The 23,770-nt window shown below is 33.6% G+C and overlaps 1 protein-coding gene across 29 annotated transcripts in view; it reads left to right on the top strand.

The window, feature by feature from the left end:
* Dlg1 (discs large MAGUK scaffold protein 1) overlaps window positions 1–23,770 on the top strand; it is a 274,457-nt gene that overhangs the window by 161,769 nt on the left and 88,918 nt on the right. For all 29 annotated transcript variants that reach the window (XM_048794405.1, XM_048794414.1, XM_048794407.1 and 26 more), the window contains 6 exons: window positions 1,693–1,746; window positions 5,571–5,621; window positions 7,804–7,928; window positions 10,001–10,170; window positions 11,569–11,705; window positions 17,841–17,985. In XM_048794405.1, coding sequence (XP_048650362.1) covers window positions 1,693–1,746; window positions 5,571–5,621; window positions 7,804–7,928; window positions 10,001–10,170; window positions 11,569–11,705; window positions 17,841–17,985 — 682 coding nt within the window. The remainder of the gene's footprint in view (window positions 1–1,692; window positions 1,747–5,570; window positions 5,622–7,803; window positions 7,929–10,000; window positions 10,171–11,568; window positions 11,706–17,840; window positions 17,986–23,770) is intronic.

The following is a 23,770-nucleotide window of genomic DNA, read 5'->3' as shown; positions in this document are numbered from 1 at the left end:
CAGTTCTGCCTACCTGGCAGGCGCGGGGGGGTGGGGGGCGGCTCTGCCACTCAGCAGGCCGCTGCTCCTCTTCTGCCGGTGGGTCGCAGGCCCGCCTACCTTGCAGGAGTGATTGGAAGCTCTGTCCTGCCGCGGGCCACTGGGCCTTTTCTATCAGTGGTCACAGTTCTGCCTACCTGGCAGGCGTGGGGGTTGGGGGGCGGCTCTGCCCCTCAGCAGGCCGCTGGGCCTGCTCTGTGGATGGTCACAGTTCCCTCTACCTTGCCGGCACAGGGGGAGGGGGCGGCTCTGCCTCTCAGCAAGCCGCTGCTCCTCTTCTGTCGGTGGGTCGCTGGCCCGCCTACCTTGCAGGAGTGATTGGAAGCTCTGCCCCTCTGCGGGCCACTGGGCCTTTTTCTCATAAAATCTTAAATGCCTATACATTCAGTAGTCTTGCTTAAGTAGCATGTTAAAAGTAGATATTTTGTTCATTAAGTTTGATTTTCGCTGAATCATTCAAAGGTTGACTATTTAATGGTAGGGTTGAATATATAGTGGTTAATGTTCTGTTTGTATATATGACAAAATATTAACTCCTCATTCTTAAATGCCACTTTATGTAGCCTGAATACATAGTGTATAATTATTTGATGTTGAAATTGTGTTTTCTTTAAGTATTTTATCATGTGATCATTCAGATCTAGTACTATGCCAAAAATATTGTATCATTTGAATTCTGAATCTTCACCTTTTTAAAAAAAGCCTAAGCATTTGAGAAGAAAACTGTTATTTTGTACTATAGTATTCTTTCATACAATTCTTTAATTAGAGAATTATTAATGTTTATAAACATAACTCCTGAAGTTTGTTTAAAAGATAGTCATTTTATTATGTGACAATGTTGTTCAACTTAATTGATTTAATTCTTTTATACTATGCAGAAGAAATAATTTTGAAGGAGATTCTATTAGTTTTCTGGTACTTCTTTTCATTTGATATATTTGATAAATTATATTCTTTAGTATCATCCAAATAAAAATGATTTTATTACTTCTAACTTAGCCAGAAAACCAAACTTTTTTCATTTTATTGTTTATTTTTCTACTTGATGTTTTGTGCTGTGACAAACCATTATTATTCCACGAGTGGTCTAGAACAGAAGTCAGTAATTTCAACCAAAAATAGCCAGGAGCTTTTACATTGAGAATGATTTGAAATTTGACATTTGAAAATTTCAAACTTTCCTAAGTTTATGACTGATTTGTTTCTATGACAAGTTTCCCCCTCCTGCTCTGTCATTTTTAAATATAATGTGGGGAAGAATTTTTTTTCTGGATAGGAAAATGATTGGAATCTCCATGGGATCATTGGAAATAGAAACCTTGGGTTTCTACAGAAAAATTCTTTTGATTACACTAAAGAGTATTCATGGATTTTATGAGAAGGATGTGGTGGGCTTCTTTGCAAATCTTAAAATTAGGTCTATTTTAGCAGAAACAGCAATGTATTTTTAAAAAACAAATCTTATATAACTGTATATATGTGATTTTTTTTCTCCACTTGGTGTTGGAAACTATTCATTATATAGAGAAATCATAAAATTATAACTTAAAAAATCGTAAGTCTTTCATATGGTTTTAACATTTGTGAATAATATATGCAATGTTTTTATTTTCTTATTATACTAACACATTTGCAATATTTTCTTTAAAGGCAAATCCTCCTCCGGTACTAGTTAACACAGACAGCTTGGAAACACCAACTTATGTAAGTTCCATTTCCTCCTTACTTTTAAATAATTCTACCTTTCTGTTCTGTTTTTAACATATATACAAAGATCACAGTATTATTTTTGCTAATACATTTTACTTAAGATATCTGCTACAATATACTATACCTATAATTACCATAGTAAATGAAGCAGTATTTCAGTTGCTTTTTTTTTCATGTTTATACAAAGCAAAAATGTTAACAAAAATTATGGTTTAATTTCTCAAAAAAAGACACAGAAATGACCAACAGATAAATGAAAAATTCCCAATATCACTAATCATCAGGGAAATGCAAATTAAAACTACATTGAGATATCATTTAATACCTATTTTGGTGGCTATTATCGAAAGACGAGATAGCAGGTATTGGTAAGACTATGGAGAAAAGGGAAACTTTGTACAGTGTTATGATTGTAAATTAATAACAGCCATATGGAAAACAGTACAAAGGAGTCTCAAAAAAATTAAAGTTAGAACAGATTGCCAGCAATCCCATTTTGGGTATATAATCAAAGGACATACCATTCTGATATCAAAGAATTTCTGCACTTCCATGTTCCCTGTGGTATTATTCACAATAGCCAAGGCGTTGAAACGACCTAAGAGTCTGTCAGGGGACAAGTAGATAGAGAAAATGTAATATATACATAGAGTAGTAGTACTATTTAGCCTTAGGAAAAAAGGGAAATCTCTTCATTTATTATAATGGCATTAGACCTGGAAGACTTTATGCCAAGTAAAATAAGCCAGGCATAGAAAAGACAAATACTATATCATCTCATTTATATGTGGAATCTGAAAAAGTAAAATTCGTATAGAATAGAATGGCAGTTACTAGGGACAAGGGATTGGAGAGATGTTGGTTAGAGGATATAAATTTTCAGTTAAGTGGTGCATTGTCACACATGTAATCCCAGCAACTCAGGTGGCTGATGTAGGAGGATTGTAAATTTGAGGCCAGCTTCAGCAACTTAGCAAGACCTTGTCTCAAAATAGAAAATAAAAAGGGCTATGGATATAACTCAGTGGTAAAGTGCCCTGGATTCAATCCAAGTACCACAAAAGGTAAATTAATTAAATAAAATAAAACTTCAGGTATATTGAAGGAATAAGTTCTGGGGAGCTTTTATACAGTGTGGCAACTAGGGTTAATAATGAAATTTGCTAAGAGAATGGATATGAAGTGTTCCCAGCACCAAAAAAATAAAAAAGAAAGCTAAGTTTATGGTAATGTACTGTTCTTGATCCTTAGTATCCCAATGTGGATGTGTTTAATATTACTAAATGTCTTTATACTTGAAATTAGCATGCAGTTTGAAGAATTGAGTATCAAGAAATAGGTTACTAGGAGTCCTATATAGCCTTCTCACTTTTCACCTTTTTAGAATCGCTCCATGTTCCTTGGAATCCTATATCATTATAAGTTAGCATTAAATTAAGCACCAGGGACGTTTACTAAACACTGACCTTGTACGGAGACGAATGGTGAAAAAAATCTCAAATTCTTTAAAGTAGAAATCATAAGCCCTCAATATCAAAATGTTACATGTTAATACTGATGGGCTTTATAAGTGTACTCAAATGGATATCTTTTCCAAAACAAAATTTCAGACTATTTAGAAATAAACATAAATAAAGCCCAATGTGGCAATTGTGAGATTTGACCAAAACCCTGTACTGAGGAATATTTATAAATATTAATATGTTTTTAAAAACAGAAAAGAGTGCACATAAATGAATCGGGGATTTTTTGACTCACAGTATTTTTTTTTCCCCCAAGCCTAAAGAAACAATAAAGAGAGTATAGCTGAATATAATTTTTTTGACTTATACAAAAAGAACTTCCACTCATGTTGACAGGATATGTACAAATATGTCCTCCCATAACCTCAGATGCATACTGATGATATATTAGAAATTATATAAATGCTTTTATAATGTATACTCTGTAAAATAAGAGAAGAATGTCTTTTGTTGCTTTTTAAAAAATTTGTTCTTATTAATTATACATGACAGCAGAATGTATTTTGATTCTTTGTACACAAATGAAACACAGCTTTTCATTTCTCTGGATGTACATGATGTAGAATCGCACCATATGTGCAGTCGTACATGTACCATTCATCTGATTCCACTATCTTTGAGTTGAATGTCTTTAGGTGAGAAGAAAGTTGAATCAAGGAAGTAATTGGGTTTAACTCCATGAGAAACACAAGAGTTAAGAACCCAAAATCATAGTAGAGATGGATTTTAATAGCCTTCAACAAAAGCTTCCAGTCCCTTCTACTAGACCATTAGGGTTGCTTCACTGTAGTACAATGAAGAAAGCAAAGTGGCTTGCATAGTTTCATTATTTATGTTGAATTTGATTATTTGATATCATAATCACTCCTCTATTCTTTGCATAACAAACCACCTAAAAACCTGGTAGTTTAAAAGAACCAACCACAGTTCATTATTTCTCATGATTTTCTGAGTTAACTGGATAGTTATCTTCTCTACATAGGTTTATTTATTTATTTATTTTCCCCTACATAGTTTTGAGTGGGGCACTGCAAAAGACTGGAAGATCAAAAATAACCTCATTCACATGGCTGGCAGTTAGGGCTGGCTACTAATTACAAGTATAACTGGAGCTTTTGGACCAAGGTCCTTCGTTTCTCATAGGTTCCTTGAATTTCCTTACATTATAGATGTTGGGTTCTAAGAAACCCATGCTAAGACCTAGGCAATTACTACAATGTATCATATGACAATCTCACATCATCATTTGGGCCACATTTATTTTTATCAAAAGTAGTCACAGTGCTTCCCTAAATCTGAGGGAAGGAAAAATAAACCTTACTCTTGATGGTGGGATGATTTAATCATATTGCAAAGAGTATGTAGGATGGAAGATATAAGACATCTTCAGAAATGTAATTTATCACTCTTTCATTTGATTTTGCCTAACCTGGTATTGGTAGAAATTTTAAATCAAGTATTCGTGTCTGGGTTAATCTGGCTTCCTTGTTATAAAAGTTAGTTCTTTCAGGAGAGAATAGGGAATGAAGTTGATGGGGGAATAGTAGATGACCAAGATCTTGGATGGTGAATTTGACTTGGACATGAAATGTGTAAGTGAAATCTGTGGCAGAGCTAAGCATAAAAGTTCAGATATGGAGGTGGGAAATTGCAGGATATGTAATGGGAAGACCAAGACTTCAAATTAGATGTTATGTGAGGAGCATGAAGAGAGTGGGCTACGTTTAGGGTTGAAGGTAAGTGGTAGATTGGGGTCAGTTCATGCAGAGCCTTATTATCAAGCTGTGAAGTTTGAATATTTCTAGAAAGGGAGCTTCTGAAAGCATATTTATTTAGAGGAAATGTGTTATTAGCCTGAGCATTATAAAGATCCATCTGTTTAAAACAGAATGATTTGGACAATGGAGAAGACTAATGTAAGCACTTGGTAGATGGCATTCATTGGCAGAGAATGAAGAAGTAGGTAATGGTTTTCAGAAAAGATGAATTATTCAAATTAGAAAGCGTTGGCAGCAATTAAATATGTGGATCAAGGCAAAAGACTCAAGAGTTCAATAATAGTAAAGTTGAATGTATCTTCCTGTCGTGAAAGTCATGATACCATGAATGTTGATTCAGGCACATTTATACTCCTCCATTCCTTGAAAATCCTCCCTCAAATTATTGAGATGAATCTATATTATTTGTTTATTGTCCCATTTAACAGGTTTTCATTAATAAATCATGCAAAAATTATCTTGCCATTTCAGATTTTTCACTTTGAATTTCTGAGCTGCTTCTCTTTTCCCCCATTAGGTTAATGGCACTGATGCAGATTATGAATATGAAGAAATCACACTTGAAAGGGTAAAAACTATTAATTTCCTTAATCTATTGTTTTAAGAAACTTCTAAATACAGTGCTCAATCATGTAGAATCCAAGGGAAATAGTCTTTCAAAAACAGGAAAATGTAATGTTTTCTTTTGTAAGTTCACAGATCATAAAATTAATCATAGCATTTTCAGAATATGTTTCTTTTCTTTTAATATCCCTTTTAAAAATAGTTTTAGATATACAGACAAGTTGTAGAGATAATACAGAGATTTTCCATTTTTTTCTGGACTCAGCTTCCCCTATTGTTAATATCTTACATTATTAAAGTACATTTGTTTCAACTAATGAACCCGTATTTATGCATTGTTGTTAACTAAAGTCTATACTTATTCACAGTCTCTTAATTTTTGTTTTTCTTTTTCAAGGTCCCATCCAGGAAAACACTTTCCATTTTGTTATGTCTTTTCAGACTCTGATGACTAGTTTATCAAATTGTTTTAAAATTTTGCTTTTGTTAAAATTATTATTATTCATTTTAAATAAGTAGCATGCTGGTAACTACCATTTCATCAGTTTTCTTTCCAAATAATAGTTATAATCTAATGAATGAGTTCTAATGCAAGTTCAAAAACTTATGTATTCCTTCAATGAGGAAATAACTTAAGGATGCAATTCAGATATATAATATTTTATACATTTTCTGCACTTAGGGTGTTAAATCTGCACTTAGAGGCATTGTGACTGCCTGCCATGTACAAAGCCTTGAGCTCAATCTCCAGCATTGGAGGGGAAATTTTGTGTTCAATTTAATTTGCATTTTAGTAATGCACCCTGGACTGGTCAGCAGTTGGGGAAATAAAGTGTTCACACAAGTAAATTGCTTAAGTAACTGAAGGTCTGCATATTTAAAACTAATATCTTAGATAATTAAATATGTTTATGTTTGAAGCCAGAATAGACTCTGAGGGAAATATAGATCTGAGAGTCATCTTTATTGTCTGCTACTTAAATTCAGCTCACCTACTTAAGTGGATGTCTGAGTTACATCCAAGTAAACACAATATTAATGTATTTTCCATATTTTAATATGGTGTTTTATAACTTTACCTATCTTTTAATTTATTCTTCCTTGATCCTTTCCCAAAGCCTTCTAAATTCCTTAAGTTTAGCCAGGACTCAAATATTGTATTTTTTCCTGTTTGAAGACTGAGTACCTGAATAACTAGGTAATCTCTCCACAGTCTGTTAGTACTGTTATTGAGGTTGTAGTAACTCTTTAAAGAATTTAGACTGAAAAGGTATTTTTAAGTTAAATTAGAATTTTAAGACAAACAATGGTGGTCTAGTTATTTAAGCTATTTAACAGTGAAGTAATAGGTCCAGATATATCCATTTACTTGAATTACTTGAAAGCTAGAATTAGAACATTCTTGAAAGATAAATATTTCTTGGATCATTTGTCCTTAAAGACTCTTTAAACCAGTAGAAGCCTCTGTGGAGAAATACTATTCAGAAATTTCATTTCTTCAATTTGTAAAGCAAACAAAAAAATAGAGCTGCTTTGTCAAAACTTACTTTGCTTATCAAGAAAGCTCACCATTGTTTAAGTTCTCAAGATGGGTTTTTAGTATTAAAAAATGTGTTTTGATAGTCAGGTTTATTGGTTAACATGTCAAGGATTGAAGGCAGCTGTTACTTAGCAGCTCCAATTTCATCATTTTAAAATAAACTCATGGTAAAGCTAGCCGAAGAAAAGTACCATTCCAGTCCTTTTTTAAAGGCTGAAATATAATATATTCATTTGATCCACTCAAAAGTAATGGTAGTGGAAAGATCACTTCAGTGTTTGTTTCTTAGGAGAGATTTGCCCTACCAAACTTGGATGAGTTGTAGTCTAAAAGAAAGAAACTTCTAGCAATACCTCTGCAGATAGATGACTAATTAAAGGACAAATGGCACATGTTTTAAAGAGAGAACTGCAAATAGATTTCAGAAGTACTAGTGCTAGTACATTTTCTTCAACCTCACCTATTAAGCAGTAATGCCTCTGAAAGATCTTAGTTAATATTGTCTATTTAATTTAGAATCTTCATATTACTCACATATATACATTTCTGTGTTGTATAGAAATGTACAGTTTCTAGGTCCTACAATAGCAGGAACTTACCAATAAAAAATAATTCTTATTGTCTTGACGTTTTTTCCTCTCCCCAGGGAAATTCAGGGCTTGGTTTCAGCATTGCAGGTGGTACAGACAACCCACACATTGGAGATGACTCAAGTATTTTCATTACCAAAATTATCACAGGGGGAGCAGCTGCCCAAGACGGAAGATTGCGGTATGTTTTACACTTCATGTTTTAATGTTGAATTCACTTTAGAGTGCTTTCTCGAAGCATACTGGACAAGGAATAAGTACAAAGAAGGAACACTATCATAACTAATATAGTGTAACATGTTCAAACAACATGCAAATGAATGAAAAAGATAATTTTGCTTTTAGCATTGTTTTCTTCTTTTTGCTTATCAGTTTCTTTTTGTTTAACTCAGTTTTATCCTAGATATTTTATTTTGAATAACTGATTTTAATGTTTGTGACCAAATTTATGGAAATCATGTTCCTCGCATACTTTCAGATACATTCACAAAATATTTTCCATTTGTTTCCTAGTTTGGAAGCATGTAGATAAGCTTATTTAAGATAGAAAGGATTATATATGTCTGGTTTTATATCCCGTACCACAAAGAGTAAAGTTTATACAAACTTTAAGTAAATTTAATATATTTCCTTAGATAAAAATAACAGTGGTCTCATTTAAGTAGTGTTCTATTTTGGAAGGTGTCTTTTACAAACTTTGTATTTCATAAATTATAGCACTGTTCTATTTGTGTGTTATTTTATTTATTTTATTTATTTATTTTTTATTGGTTGTTCAAAACATTACAAAGCTCTTGACATATCATATTTCATACATTAGATTCAAGTGGGTTATGAACTCCCATTTTTACCCCAAATACAGATTGCAGAATCACATCGGTTACACATCCACATTTTTACATAATGCCATATTAGTAACTGTTGTATTCTGCAAATGTCTTCTTTGATATAATGAGAGCAACTAAGAACAGAGCAGGGAGGAAGAGCAGGAGGAAATGATTAACATTAAACAGAAACATGAGGTGGGAGGGAAAGGGAGAGAAAAGGGAAATTGCATGGAAATGGAAGGAGACCCTCATTGTTATACAAAATTGCATATAAGAGGTTGTGAGGGGAATGGGAAAATAAACAAGGAGAGAAATGTGTGTTGTTTTATATGTGTATATGGTAACAGGCTAAAATTTTAGTGTTAAGGGATTTATATGGTTTCTTAAAAGCAACATCTTATTTTAAGGCTATTGCTATCTTATGCAGCTGTTCAGTTTATAAACTTGACTTCTTACTGGATGTGATAGGTTGTATAATGAAATTAGACATAAAAATTAAGAATATGTGACCATTCATGGAAATGTAGAGTTACTTCCTGGTTCTGTTACTGGCCTTTTATTTGTGCTGCTTGTGTGAATAAGTTATGTTTCCTTTGTTTCACTTACAAATATACCTATAGAACTAAGGTACCATTGCTTTGGGTAGTAGAATTTTTTTCCTCTCAAGAAAGTTAATTAGATACAGAAGCTTATCACAACCTGTATTAATATTTTAATTGTGTTTTGTTCCTCTCCGTGCTAATTTGAGATGGATTTCCCCCGCCCTCCCACCAACAAAATATCATGGAGTCAAAACTGAGACCAGAGCTGGGGGAACAGGTTAGGATTAGGAACAAATCAAACTTTTAAAAATATGTATTTTTAAATTAAGTTATTCACATAGGAAACCTTTGAAATAAATGACTTAATTTTCAAGAAATAAATTCAATCTTTTAATTCACTTTTTTCATTTGATAAGTCAGTGGATTAATCTGCTTTGACACCATGTCTTTGAGCCTCATTTTTAAAAATCTTAAACAGCCCTGTTGCTTATTTTTTTGGGTTCTCATCCATCAGTTTCTTCATCTATATAATGGAGATAAAAGCTATACCAACATTACAGACTATTGTAAGGATTAAAACACTAAGAAAGTACCTAGCATATGGTTAGTGCCAAATGTTTGCTGGTTTTATAAAGGATCTTAATGCCTACACATAAACCTATAAATGTTTAATGTTTTGTGTAATAATTTATTACGTGTACTATTTGTTTTGTTCCCTTTGCTCACCTTTGGGTAGTGATTATCTTTATACATTAGAATTTAGCATGTAGCACCTTCACATTTATGTTTATTGGAGTCAATAATTCTCTTTACCTTAAAAACAAAGATTACAAAAATTTGATAAAGTGGAAAATTGGTATTTAAGTTTTTGAATATTTTCTCAGGGTTAATGACTGTATATTGCGAGTAAATGAAGCAGATGTTCGTGATGTAACACATAGCAAAGCAGTTGAAGCATTGAAAGAAGCAGGGTCTATTGTACGCTTGTATGTAAAAAGACGGAAACCAGTATCAGAAAAAATAATGGAAATAAAGCTCATTAAAGGTCCTAAAGGTATGTAGTACATCATACTAAAACAAATTATTAAGTAAGCTCTCTGAGTTAAATGTAACTATGATCTTATTTTTGATATATAGCTCCAAATTAGCAAAACTTAATAATCTTCTATAGTACGTAAGTGGATGGATTTAGAGAATCTCTCATTTATATGGATTTTTTATCTTAAGTAGAATGTTAGATATCTGCATTCCTACTAAGATTATAAGATTTGAAAAGCTTTTTATGTTAATTTATGTATACTATTACACATTTTACTGCTGTGAACACATAGTCAATGTATAATTTAACTTCCATGTGGTGTATATAGGCAAGATTTCCAGTTGGGTGTAGTGACACACATCTGTAATTCCAGCAATTCAGGAGGCTGAGGTAGGAGAATTCTAAGTTCAAAGCCAGCCTCAGAACTTAGTAAGACCCTGTCTCAAAGTAAAAAATTAAAAGTGCTGGGGATGTGGTTAAGTTTGCCCCCAAGTTCAATCCCTGGTACCAAAAAAAAAAAAGACACACAAAGATTTCTATAAACTATCTTTAATGAATAGTTTTTAAGAGCAGGAATCAAAATCTCTATAAGTAGATTAGTCCCTACGTAAGTATTTGAACATTAAGATAAATGAAATATTCTTGTCCTTAAAAATTTGAAGATAGATATAGTGTTTACTTTCATGTGTGATAATTAATCTGCAATGTATTTTAAATGCAGATACATAACTTAAGTCAAAAAGAAAAAAGTATAGTGTTTATCATAAGCAGTTACATGTACAGTGAGGACTGTTAAGGTATGATTTCTAAATGTTTAAAAAACTGAGAAGATTAAAAATAAATGGAGGGCTGGGGTTGTGGCTCAGTGGTAGAGTGCTTGCCTAGCACATGTGAGGCCCTGGGTTCAATCCTCAACACCACATAAAAATGAAGTAAAGATACTGTGCTCACGTACAACTAAAATAAATAAATAAATAAATGGGAATATTGATTCCAGCATGTGGCTTCATGGAAGAAGTAGAATTCCAATAAATAGAAAAGGAACAGAGGGCTGAGAATTTGTATTTCTTATAAATTATTTTAATCTTGTGAACATAGTAAAAGTATTAGCAAACATAATTAAGAAGAAAAAACAGTAAAACATAATTTTTAATACCTCTTTGGACTGACAATCCATTTACAAAAAGACTTAAAGAAGGAACCAGGGGGAAAAAGCAATCTGTTTGTAATTGTCCCCTGGTTATAGAATAAATACTTAGGATTTTTAAAGTAGATAGATAAATAGATTATTTTCTATTTAAAAAAAAAGTCATTAGTATGATGGAATTATCACCCTCTAATTTTCAGCCATTTGTTTTTAGGTTTAATTTTGCCTTTATTGATGAGAATCTTAAACTAGTGTTTTCCGATCAGGTCTTGGGTTCAGCATTGCTGGAGGTGTTGGAAATCAGCATATTCCTGGAGATAATAGCATCTATGTAACCAAAATAATTGAAGGGGGTGCAGCACATAAGGATGGTAAACTTCAGATTGGAGATAAACTTCTAGCAGTAAGTATAAGAAATCTATTGTTTTAAAAATCATTTGGATTTATATTTTTTCTCTTGACAGATTCTAGAATTCCTATATAAGTGAATTTTAACAGTGTTTTATCAAAACCTGAAAAGTGATTCTTAGTGATTGTTGGTATTTATTTGCCATTTCCATTTCTTCTACCAGCCCCTCACTTGCCTCTTTTATTCCTTTCTCCCTCTCTCTCTCCTTTCCCCCACCCTCCCTCTTCCCCTCTATGAGGGGTGGCCCCCATTGTTAAAGGATTGAGGGCTTAAAAATGCACAGAATTGTTTAATCACAATCCTTAAATTTATAATGCAGTGTCATCTTGATGTATGACCTTCTTTTGTTTTACTTTAAATAATTTATTTATAATATAATGAAAACTAGTGAAGTTATTACTAAGCCCAAGAACTAAAACATCAACAATTTTGTGTTTCTTACTCTATTTTACCACTTTGCAGATTTTATGCCAAATTTATTTTGCAGAAAAGCAGGGTGTGGCCATTACATGAAGTTTTAGAGGGAAAAGTCTGCTGGTATTTCTTAACAATTTGTAATGTTAAAGTGTGTGCAGCTGCTGAATAAGGCAGGTCAAACTTGAAAGACAATAAAGACCTTCTCTTTATACAGGATAGCATTTATTTTATTAATAATATAAAAACAAAAATGAAAGGCAAAAGTGAAAAGAAATACATCACAAGATTAGGAGAAACACCAACACCTAAAGTCATTAACTAAGAAAGCATTATCCTAACAACCCGAGTGACCTAGTGATCCCCTCAAGGTCACTTCATATACCACCCTCCAAGTACTGCAAGATGGAAAAGAGGGAGTGATAGCCTTGAGATGTGTGAGTGGTGACTGAGACAACCTATGGAGAAGTCTGCATTCTTTTGATATGCTGTCAAGAATGTGCAAAGGGGTTGAAGTTATGGCTCAGCGGTAGAGTGCTCGCCTAGCACATGCAAGGCCCTGGGTTCAATCCAAATAAAATAAAGGTATTGTGTCCAACTACAACTAAAACAAAATATTTAAAAAAAAAAAAAAAAAAGAATGTGAAAAGGTCATGGCAGGCACATGGGCAGGGAAGATCGTTAATGTTTTCTTTAGCCTTTTACAATCATTAATTATAAAACTATCTTTGGTATAAGATATAAAGATACATGGAATACTGATAAATACACATTAATGCAGTGGGAATGATTATGTGGTAAATTATAGTATTCTTAACAAATGGTTTAAACATATATGTCTAAATATTTTGTTTAGTAGAATCTAGAAACTTTTTAAAACTGTTGTGTATAGTCTAATACTTTTTCACTCATATTGTCTTACTGAGACTTGACCATGTTGCTGCCTTGAGTTGAAATTTATTTATTTCACTTTTATATAATATTTAATTTTGTGACTATCTCACAGTTTATCCAGTCTTCATCAGTAACTTCTTTGGTCCATGTTTCTTAGAAATATGGGAGCTGATTTCAGAGAAGTTGATTTCAAAGAAGCTAACTAGAGTCACTGAAAATGAAAAGTAGAGAATGAAAGAAAGCGAATACAAGGTGGAATGTTTGTAAGCTGGCTATAATTTCATAAGAAAATACAATATGTCTTTGTCAGGTAGAAAAATCTTCTAGGCAGACAACGTGGAACCACTAAATCTTATCTAGCCATCCAGGGAAAAGCAAGAAGATTTACATTCTGGCCCCTGTTTGTCTCCCCTGGCTTTCATTTTTCATTTTCAGTTTTACATATTGTAATCTACCCTGTAGTAGATTTCTGAATTCTGTTACCCATCTCCTCTGGGCACTGGTAGGGAAGCCAACTCCCACTTTCTGTGTTATACCATTTCACCTGAGCTCAACAATGGAGGGAAGAGCTAGAACTGCAGTAGTATAGGTAGATCAGACTTGGGCCTGTGACCTGTTTGTGCTCCCACTATGTGGGACACATCAGCCATGCCCAGACCCAGCTAGAAGAGGCTGAGACCTGGTAACAGTAGGAGTCTAAGTGAAAGTAGCAGTATCCAGGGCATTTCATTGAAAAAGCACCCAAGGCCGAGAGATCATGTGGGCTCAAGTGAATTGGCAAAGGCTCATAAAGTGGCGTAGTATAGTGGTAAGTTGAGCTATTTCCACTTTTTTGCTATTATGAATAATTCTGCTAGAAAGTGCCTGCGGTATGTTCTGGTGAGCATTTGCTGCAAGAGTTTCATTGGCTGTTTATTTGAATTATATCATTTGATGTTTTATTACCAGAAGTATTAGGGGGGTGGTTCTGGGGATTTAGACCCAGGGGGGTACTTTATCACTGAACTATATTCCCAGCCCTTTTTATTTTTTACTTTGAGACAGTAACTCTCACTGCCTTGCTTTAGGGCCTCATCAAGTTGCTGAGGCTGCCCTTGAACTTGTGATCCTCCTGTCACAGCCTCCTAAATTGCTGGGATTACAGGTGTATGCCACCATGCCCAGCCCTAATAGTAGTAGTTTTAAAACAACAACTCAAAAAAAAAAAAAAAAAAAAAAAAAAAAAAAAAAAAAAAAAACTGTTGTTTTCCATACTGCTGTAAAGTTTTACATTCCACCAGCAATAAGATTCTTTTGTTCTGCATCCTGTCCAATACTGCAAAGAGATTTTTGTTGGGATTTTTTTTTTTTTTTAAGTTAATGATGGTGAAAAGGAAATAACAGAATTCTAACTTAATCCTCTTACAGCTATGATTGCCTTTCTTTCCCCTACATGAAACACCTTTTCACCATCACTGCCTACACATGCACGTGTACACACACACACTCCAGTTTTTAAACAGCTTTCTATCTCCACTAGGTTTCTCACTTTTATTTTTTAACATGGCTGTCAAGTTTTCCTTTATGATTTCTCCAGAACCAATATTCTTCGTATGGAACCAGCAATCTGTGCTGATTTACCATCGTGGCAATCTTCTCATTCTCTGTGGAATCCATTTTTAATGAAGCTTTTGTTCTTGTAATTACTCTGAAATTATGCACTTCTCAGTCCTCATCTTAATTGACTTACCTGGCATTTGGCACACCATCCTTCTTCTCCAAATACTTTTTTCACTTTGCTTAGCAGTCACTCTCTAACTTGATAATTTCTCTTACCTTACTAGCCACACCTTACTCTCCTTTTTTGGTGCTTCCTCATATCCCTTACCTCCAAACATTGAAGTAATTCAGAACTCAGGCCTTGTATACTCTTGTTTATCAGTGCTCACTCCTAAGGACTCTGTTTTCTAAACTGTAAGTCAAAACTGGCAAATGGGCAATAAATGTTCAAATTCAAAATTTCAGGTTATCTTTTTTCACACTACACATTGAATCCCTTAGCAAATCTTGTCAGCTCTTAATTAGTTATCCAGTGCTGCTAAGAAAATTCAAAATGTAATGACTAAAATAACAAAAATAATGTATTTCCTTACAGTTCTGAAAATTGGGTAGGGCTTGGCAGGTTCAGCTTGTCCTTAATTCCCAGTTGGTATTAACTGGGGTCGCTCACCTGAGCCAATCTACTTCCATATAGGCTCAGACATATTATGGGCAAGTTAGTGTTTCCTCCTGTTGGGAGATCAGTTGGGGCTGTTAGCGTTTAATTCCCTAGTGACTTCTTAAGTTTAGGTTGAGTTTCTTACAGGATGGTGGCCGGGTTCTTAAAAATGAGCTTTTCAAGAGAACAAGCTCTAGAGAATGGTGTTTATCAATCCTCTCTTTGCATCATGGTTATTGTATCTCTCTGGCTAAAACTAGTTATGTGGCCCAGCAAGATTCACTATAGGAAGAGATTTTTTGTAAGGATACTAATATCAGGAAGTATAGCTCCTTGCAGACTACTAACAATATACTACATTTGTATATTTAAAAATTCAGGCAGTCCTCACTTTGCATAGCAGTATAGACCATTAGAATTATCATGCTGGTGAAACCTTGCAAACAGTTTTAATACTCACTGAGTAAAATTGACAGTTCTTCTATGACATTTGAATTTTGGGGTCAAAGCATTAAAAATTCTATAGTCAATTATGAAGGTATAAATTAGAGAAAAGAAAAATACATTAAAATTAATATTTTAGTACACTATAATTTAAAACATAAATGTTGATAATGCTTTATTTCATTAGTAAATCTTGTAAAATGTTGCAAAAGCATCAAAGACCAATGTAAACCTAAAGCAAGGAGAAGGAAGAAAATTTATTATAATAAAGATTAGAACAGAAGTAAATGAAGCAAGATATAGAAAAAACATAGACAAGATCAACGATACCAAAAGTTGGTTCTTTGAAAACATCAACAAATTGCCAAGCTTTTAGCTAGACTGTCCAAGAAAATAAAGAAGACTCTTAATTTCTAAAAGCAAGGATGAAAACAGGGACATAAGAGAATGTACTATAAACAACTGGACAGCAATATCTTAGATAATTTAAATGAAATGGACAAATTACTGGAAAGAAAAACTACCACTTTTGTCCAGTGTTATACTAGAAATTCCAGTCAGGACAGCAAAAACAGGAAAGATAAAACATTCAGAATAGAAAGGAAGGCACTGAGGATGTAGCTTAGTGGTAGAGCACTTGCCTAGCATACGTAAGTCGTGGGTTCGATCCCAAGCCCTTGAGGGCGGGGGAATAGAAAGGAGATATAAAACTGTATTATTTGCAGATAACATAGGAAGTCCTAAAAAGATTAATAGAATTAATAAACAAGTTTATAGTGTCAGTACCTAAAAATCAGTTACATATCTATATAGAAGATAGCTGAATTGTCAGTAAATAATTGAAAATACAACTCAATTTGACTATTAACAATGGAAGTACAAATTAAATATAACTGATGCACAAAGCACACACATCATTTTATATTCAGTGTTGACAGAGGTGTAAGTGAATGGACATTCCCACGTTCTGTAATAGTAAATGTAAATTTACTGAAGCCACTTAGGAGAAAAAATTTAAATATCAATCTGAGAATTATTTAATAAATTATGGTATAAACACACAATGGAGTACTGTGCAACAGTTTGTTTTTTAAGGTAGTAATTCTGTGTCCCAATGTGGAGCAGTCTCTACTGTACTTATTATTAAAAATCCGGGGCTGAGGTTGTGGCTCAGCAATAGAGCACTTGCCTCACATGTGCAAGGCCCTGAGTTCGATCCTCAGAACCATATATAAATAAATAACTAAAATATTAAAAATCCATTTGCAGGGGGCGAGGGTTGTAGCTCAGTGGTACAAAGCTTGCCTCACACATATGAGGCACTGGGTCCGATCTTCAGTACCACATAAAAATAAATAAATAAAATAAAGGTATTATGTCCATCTGCAACTAAAAAAATATTTCTAAAAATCCATTTACAGAGCATAAGTTGTAATATGGTCTCATTTGTTCAAAAAAGGAAAAAAAAAACTAAAATGTACCCATACACATTATATTCATGAATGCCTAAGAGGAGGTTGAGGCTGGTGGAATAAAACGACTAGTGGCTGAAATCAAGATTGGCTATTTCAATATATTTTGTGTATTTTCAAAATAACAGTGACCAAAATTTCTGACAAGAACAGCTTAGAGGATGAGAAGTTTATTTTGGCTCACAGTTTCAGAGGTGTTCACTCCATGGTTGACCAACTCCATTACCCTGGGCCTGAGATGAGACAGAAAACCATGGCAGAGGTACTCTGCTTGTGGTGGCCAGAAAGCAGAAAGAGAAAGTAAGGGGAGAGTAAGGGGCCACAGGAGATGAACGTTTCCAAGGCATGCCCCCAGTGACCTACCTCCTCAAGCCATCCCCCACCTGCCTACAGTTACTACCCCGTTAGTCCATTTACACTAGGATGGACCAGTTAGTTTACAACTCTCATAATCTAATCATTTTACCTCTTAATATTCCTGCATTAGCACAAGCGCTTTTAAAGGACACCTCATATTCAAACTATAATAGTTATATAAAAAAAAAAAACTTTGTGATGATATGGACAGTAAAGATGGGTATTTTCTTTCTATATAGCATACTTTGTTTTCCTTAAATCACTCCCAGTTTCCCCTATATTTTCATGTAATTTTTTTTTAACTAAAGCAATGTTTTTAAAAAATAAGTATCTCTTGGGATTTTCTTTTAGGTGAATAGCGTATGCTTAGAAGAAGTTACTCATGAAGAAGCAGTAACTGCCTTAAAGAACACATCTGATTTTGTTTTTTTGAAAGTGGCAAAACCAACAAGTATGTATATAAACGATGGCTATGCACCACCTGATATCACCAACTGTAAGTCTGTTTGCTTAAGCTTGCTAAAATTTTTTTAATTGATTTTATTTTTTTAAATACATGACAGCAGAATGCATTACAATTCTTATTAAACATGTAGAGCACAATTTTTCATATCTTTGTATATAAAGTATGTTCATACCAATTCATGTTTTCATACATGTACTTGGGGGGTTTTGTGATTTTTTTGCATTATAATTCTTATTACACATATATACCACATTTATCTTATTTCTTCAGATGAAATGTTCTCAGTGTAATAACATTTAAACATTGTAGGGCTGGGGATATGACTCAAGCGGTAGCACGCTCGCCTGGCATGCGAGCGGCGCTGGGTTCGATCCTCAGCATCACATACAAATAAAGATGTTGTGTCCGCCAAAAACTAAAAAATAAATATTAAAAAATTCTCTCTCTCTCTCTAAAAAAAATTGTAAAATTTTAAAAGAACTCTTAATCATTTTAATCTAATAATTTTTAAAAAATCTATTTTAAGTGAGAAACTTAAATAAGAAGATGTAGTCCTTTTCCCCCTTTACTGCTTAATATTTAAAGCATTGATTCTGAGGCATCTATGTAAATATCAATCACTAAAGGGAATTTGCAAATGATGCTGATTATTGTCCTGTTCTAATAGTTTTGGGCACGAGCACAGAAAGTTTATTAACAAGACTAATTTTGATGCTTCTTCCTGGAAAGATAGACTACAACTTCTATTCAATGTTATATGGAAATTCTAGCCAAGGCAATTAAAAATAGAAAATAAAAGATACTCAAAATAGAAAAGAAGGGATTGGGGATGTAGCTCAGTGGTTCATGGACTGCACTTTGAGAATCACTGCTTTTCAGTAGTTCCAGAAGTTAAGGGATTTTCTGTTCTCTCAGTACATTAGAAAGAAAGTACTGTGGCGGGGCATGATAGCGCACGCCTGTAATCCCAGAGGCTTGGGAGACTGAAGCAGGAGGATCACGAATTCAAAGCCAGCCTTAGCAAAAGTGAGGTGCTAAGCAACTCATTGAGACCCTGTCTGTAAATAAAATACAAAATAGGGCTGGGGATGTGGCTCAGTGATTGAGTGCCCCTCAGTTCAATTCCCAGTATAAAAAAAAAAAAGTACTATGTTTGTACTTTAAGCTTCTAGTGTATTGCCTATTGCATGCAGCCCAGTTGTGTTGCATACAGTCAAATTGTTATTAAAGTACTTACGTGCAAGTTTCTTCCCTGATTTTGAGTATTTTAAAATGTATAAGCTGAGATGAGATTTAAATGTATTTTAATAGGGTCGTGTTGACTGAAAAATGGAAGCATTATATGTTCTACACATTGAATTAATGTTAAAAGAACCCATGAATAGTAAATATCTTAAATGTACTTTGTAATTTCCTTTTGTGTGTTCCCTTTTTTAGTTGTGATTTTTGTAAATGATAGTATTTTCACTTTTAAAATGATTAAGATTTTTTATCACCACTAATCATTATAAAGTAAATACAAATTATATTATGAAATCTATTTACTGTCCCCCAATCATTCATCTTTGTTATCTGCTCATTGATTTAATTACTCAAGTATAACGAATTATTTTCTTAATAGAATTATCCTTTCTAATGGACAGAGAACTTGTGCTTCTTTTATGTCAAAGGCAAGTCAAAGCATGCTAGTCAATTTGAATGCAACCCATTTGAAATTCTCACATACCCTTTGTCATACACATGCACTTCATATAAGGACTTTGTATATTTTTTTGTTGTTGTTGTTATTTAAGATGCAGTAATTCTAGTAAGAATCTGATTCAAGTATCAGTCTTATTCTGAATATTGTCTCTTCAAGACAGCCACATGCACATTTGGCATAGTTGTTTCACAAATTGAGAAAGGAGTGCCCTAATTATGACCAAACATACAAATTGTCATGCTGCTTCTTTAATTAATATGTTAAACAGAAAAAAAGTCATTTTATATTGAATTATCCTTTTATGTATAATAGCATAACATTTAAAAAATGGTAGAACTAGTTCTAAAGTGTGATTAATGATTGGTTATCTGTCATAAGGGCAAAAGCTTGATATTTATTTCTTTGTTGTTGTTTCTATTATTAAATGAATAGAACATTATGAAAAAGTTTGCAGTTCACCTTGCTAGTTTATTATATCTTACTTTCACTTCCTCAGCAACTACAATTATGAATTTTATTGCATTCTTCCAGTCTGGTTTTTTTGGGGGGGTTTTTGTTTGTTTGTTTGTTTGCTTTTATTTTTCAGTTTTAGGCGGACACAATATCTTTATATGGTGTTGAGGATCGAACCCAGCATCCCATGTCAGGCGAGCATGCTACTGCTTGAGCCACACCCCCAGCCTGTTTTTTTAGATTTTTTTTTAAGGTGGACACACAATATCTTTATTTTTTATTTTTATGTGGTACTGAGGATCGAACCCAGCGCCTAATCCGTCTACCACTGAGCCACAACCCCAGCCCTGTTTGTTGTTTTTTAATATTTATTTTTTAGTTATATGTGGACACATCTTTTTTTCCTTTCCATTTTTCCATTGCAATTTTTTTATTCTAATTTGTTATATATGTCAGAATTCATATTATTAATATAGAGCACAATTTTTCATATCTCTGGTTGTATATAAAGTATATTCACACTATTCGTGCCTTCATATATGTACTTACAGTAATGATGTCCATCTCATTCCACCGTCTTTCTTACCCCCAAACCCCCTCCCCTCCCCTTCCTCCCCTTAGCTCTATCTGGAGTTTATTTAATCCTCCCATGCTCCCCTTCCAGAACCCCATTATGAATCAGCATCCTGGTATCAGAGACAACATTCTGCATTTGTTTTTTTGGGTTGGCTAACTTGACTTAGCATTTATATTCTCTAACTCCATCCATTTACCTGCAAATGCCATGATTTTATTCTCTTCTAATGCTGAATAGTATTCCATTGTGTATATATACCACATTTTTGTTATGCATTCATCTACTGAAGGACATCTAGGTTGGTTCCACAGTTTAGCTATATAAATTGTGCTGCTGTAAACATTGATTTGGCTGTGTCCCTATTGTATGCTGTTTTTCAGTCCTTGGGTATAGAATGAGGAGGGGGCTAGCTGGGTCAAATGGTGGTTCCATTCCCAGTTTTCCAAGGAATCTCCATACTGCCTTCCATATTGGCTGCACTATTTTGCAGTCCTACTAACAATATATGAGTGTGCCTTTTTCCCTACATCCTCGCCAATACTTGCTTACTGTTGTTTGTATTCTTAATAGCTGCCATTCTGACTGGAATAAGCTGAAATCTTAAGAGTAGTTTTGATTTGCATTTCTCTAATTGCTAGAGATGTTGAACATTTTTTCACATGTTTGTTATTTGATTGTATGTTCTCTTCTGAGAAGTGTCTGTTTAATTCCTTGGCCCATGTATTGATTGGGTTATTTGTTTTTGTTTGTTTGTTTGTTTGTTTTGGGGGGGTTGGTATTAGAGTTCTTTATATATCCTAGAGATTACTGCTTTATCTGATGTGCATGTGGTAAAAATTTGTGCCCAAAATACAGGATTTCTGTTCACCTCACTGATTGTTTCTTTTGCTGAGAAGAATCTTTTTAGTTTGAATCCGTCCCATTTATTGATTCTTGATTTTAATTCTTGTGCTATAGGAGTCTTATTGAGGAAGTTGGGGCCTAATCCAACATGATAGAGATTGAGGCTTACTTTTTCTTCCATTAGGTGCAAGGTTTCTGGTTTAATTCCTAGGTCCTTGATCCACTTTGAGTTGAGTTTTGTGCATGTTGAGAGATAGGGGTTTAATTTCATTTTGTTGCATATGGATTTCCAGTTTTCTCAGCACTATTTGTTGAAGAGGATATCTTTTCTCCAATGTATGTTTTTGGTGCATTTGTCTAATATAAGATAACTGTAGTTATGTGGGTTGGTCTCTGTGTCCTCTATTTTGCACCAACTTTTTGTTTTGTCAATTTTTTCAATTGTTTCTTCTGTTTCAATTTCATATTTTGGTGCCAATATCATGCTGTTTTTGTTACTATTGCTCTGTAGGATAGTTTAAGTTCTGGTATAGTGATGCCACCTGCTTCACTCTTCTTGCAAAGGATTCCTTTAGGTATTCTGGGTCTCTTATTTTTCCAGAAGAATTTCATGACTTCTTTTTTTTTAATATTTATTTTTTAGTTTTTTAGGTTGGCACAATATCTTTATTTTATATTTATGTGGTGCTGAAGATTGAACCCAGTGCCTCATGCATGCTAGGCGAGCACTCTACCACTGAGGCACAATCCCAGCCCATGACTTCGTTTTCTGTTTCTATGAGGAATGTCATTGGGATTTTGATTGGAATTGCATTAAATCTATATAATGCTTTTGGTACTATGGTCATTTTGACAATATTAATTCTGCCTATCCAAGAACAAGGTAGATCTTTGCATCTTCTAAGGTCTTCTTTAATTTCTTTCTTTATCATTCTGTAGTTTTCATTGTAGAGGTATTTCGTTAAGTTGATTTCTAAGTATTTTATTTTATTTTATTTTATTTTATTTTATTTTATTTTTGAGGCTATTGTAAATGGGATAGTTTTTCTCATTTCCCTTTCAGAGGATTTGTCACTGATGTATAGAACTGCCTTCAATTTATGGATGTTGATTTTGTATTCTACTACTTTGCTGGATTCATTTATTAGTTCTAGAAGTTTTCTGGTGAAATTTTTGGGGTTTTCTAGGTACAGAATCATATCATTGGCATATGGTGCTATTTGAGTTTTTCCTTTTCCTATTTATATCCCTTTAATTTCTTTCATCTGTCTAATTGCTCTGGCCAGTGTTTCAAGAACTATGTTAAATAGAAGTGGTGAAAGAGGGCATTCCTGTCTTGTTCCAATTTTTAGAAGGAATGCTTCCAGTTTTTCTCCATTTTAGAATGATGTTGTCCTGGGGTTTAGCATAGATAGCTTTTATGATGTTGAGAGATGTTCCTGTTATCCCTAATTTTTCTAGTGTTTTGAACATGGAGAGGTACTATATTTTGTCAAATGCTTTTTCTGCATCTATTGAGAAGATCATATGGTTCTTTAAGTCTATTGATGTGATGAATTACATTTTTTGATTTCCGTATGTTGAACCAACCTTGCATCCCTGGGATGAACCCCACCTGATCATGGCCCATTATTTTTTTGATATGTTTTTTATTCGATTTCTCAGAATTTTATTGAGAATTTTTGCTTCTGTGTTCATTAGAGAAATTGGTCTGAAGTTTTCTTTCTTTCATGTGTGTTTGCCTGGTTTTAGAATCAGGGTGATACTGGCCTCATAGAATCTGAGTTTGGAAGTTCTCCCTCTTTTTCTATTTCATGACATAATTTAAGGAGTATTGGTATTAATTCTTCGTTAAAGGTGTTGTAGAACTCAGCCGTGTGTCCATCTGGTCCTGGGCTTTTCTTTGTTGGTAGGCTTTTGATGGCATCTTCTATTTCATCATTTGAAATTTATCTGTTTAAATTTTGTATATCTGATTCAATTTGAGCAAATCATATTACTCTAGAAATTTTTCGAAGCCTTTGATATTTTCTATTTTATTGGAGTACAAATTTTCAAAATAATTTCTAATTATCTTCTGTATTTATATAGTGTCTGTTGTGATATTTCCTTTTCCATCATGTGTTTTAGTAATTTGAGTTTCCTTTCTCTCTTTTTCTCTTCATTAGCATGACTAAGGGTTTGTCAATTTAATTTATTTTTTCAAAGAACCAACTTTTTGTTTTGTCAGTTTTTTCAAA

Source organism: Marmota marmota, unplaced genomic scaffold, assembly GCF_001458135.2.
Source record: "Marmota marmota marmota unplaced genomic scaffold, marMar, whole genome shotgun sequence".
In the NCBI taxonomy this organism is placed as follows: domain Eukaryota; kingdom Metazoa; phylum Chordata; class Mammalia; order Rodentia; family Sciuridae; genus Marmota; species Marmota marmota.
This window is presented reverse-complemented; position numbering and strand designations above follow the sequence as displayed.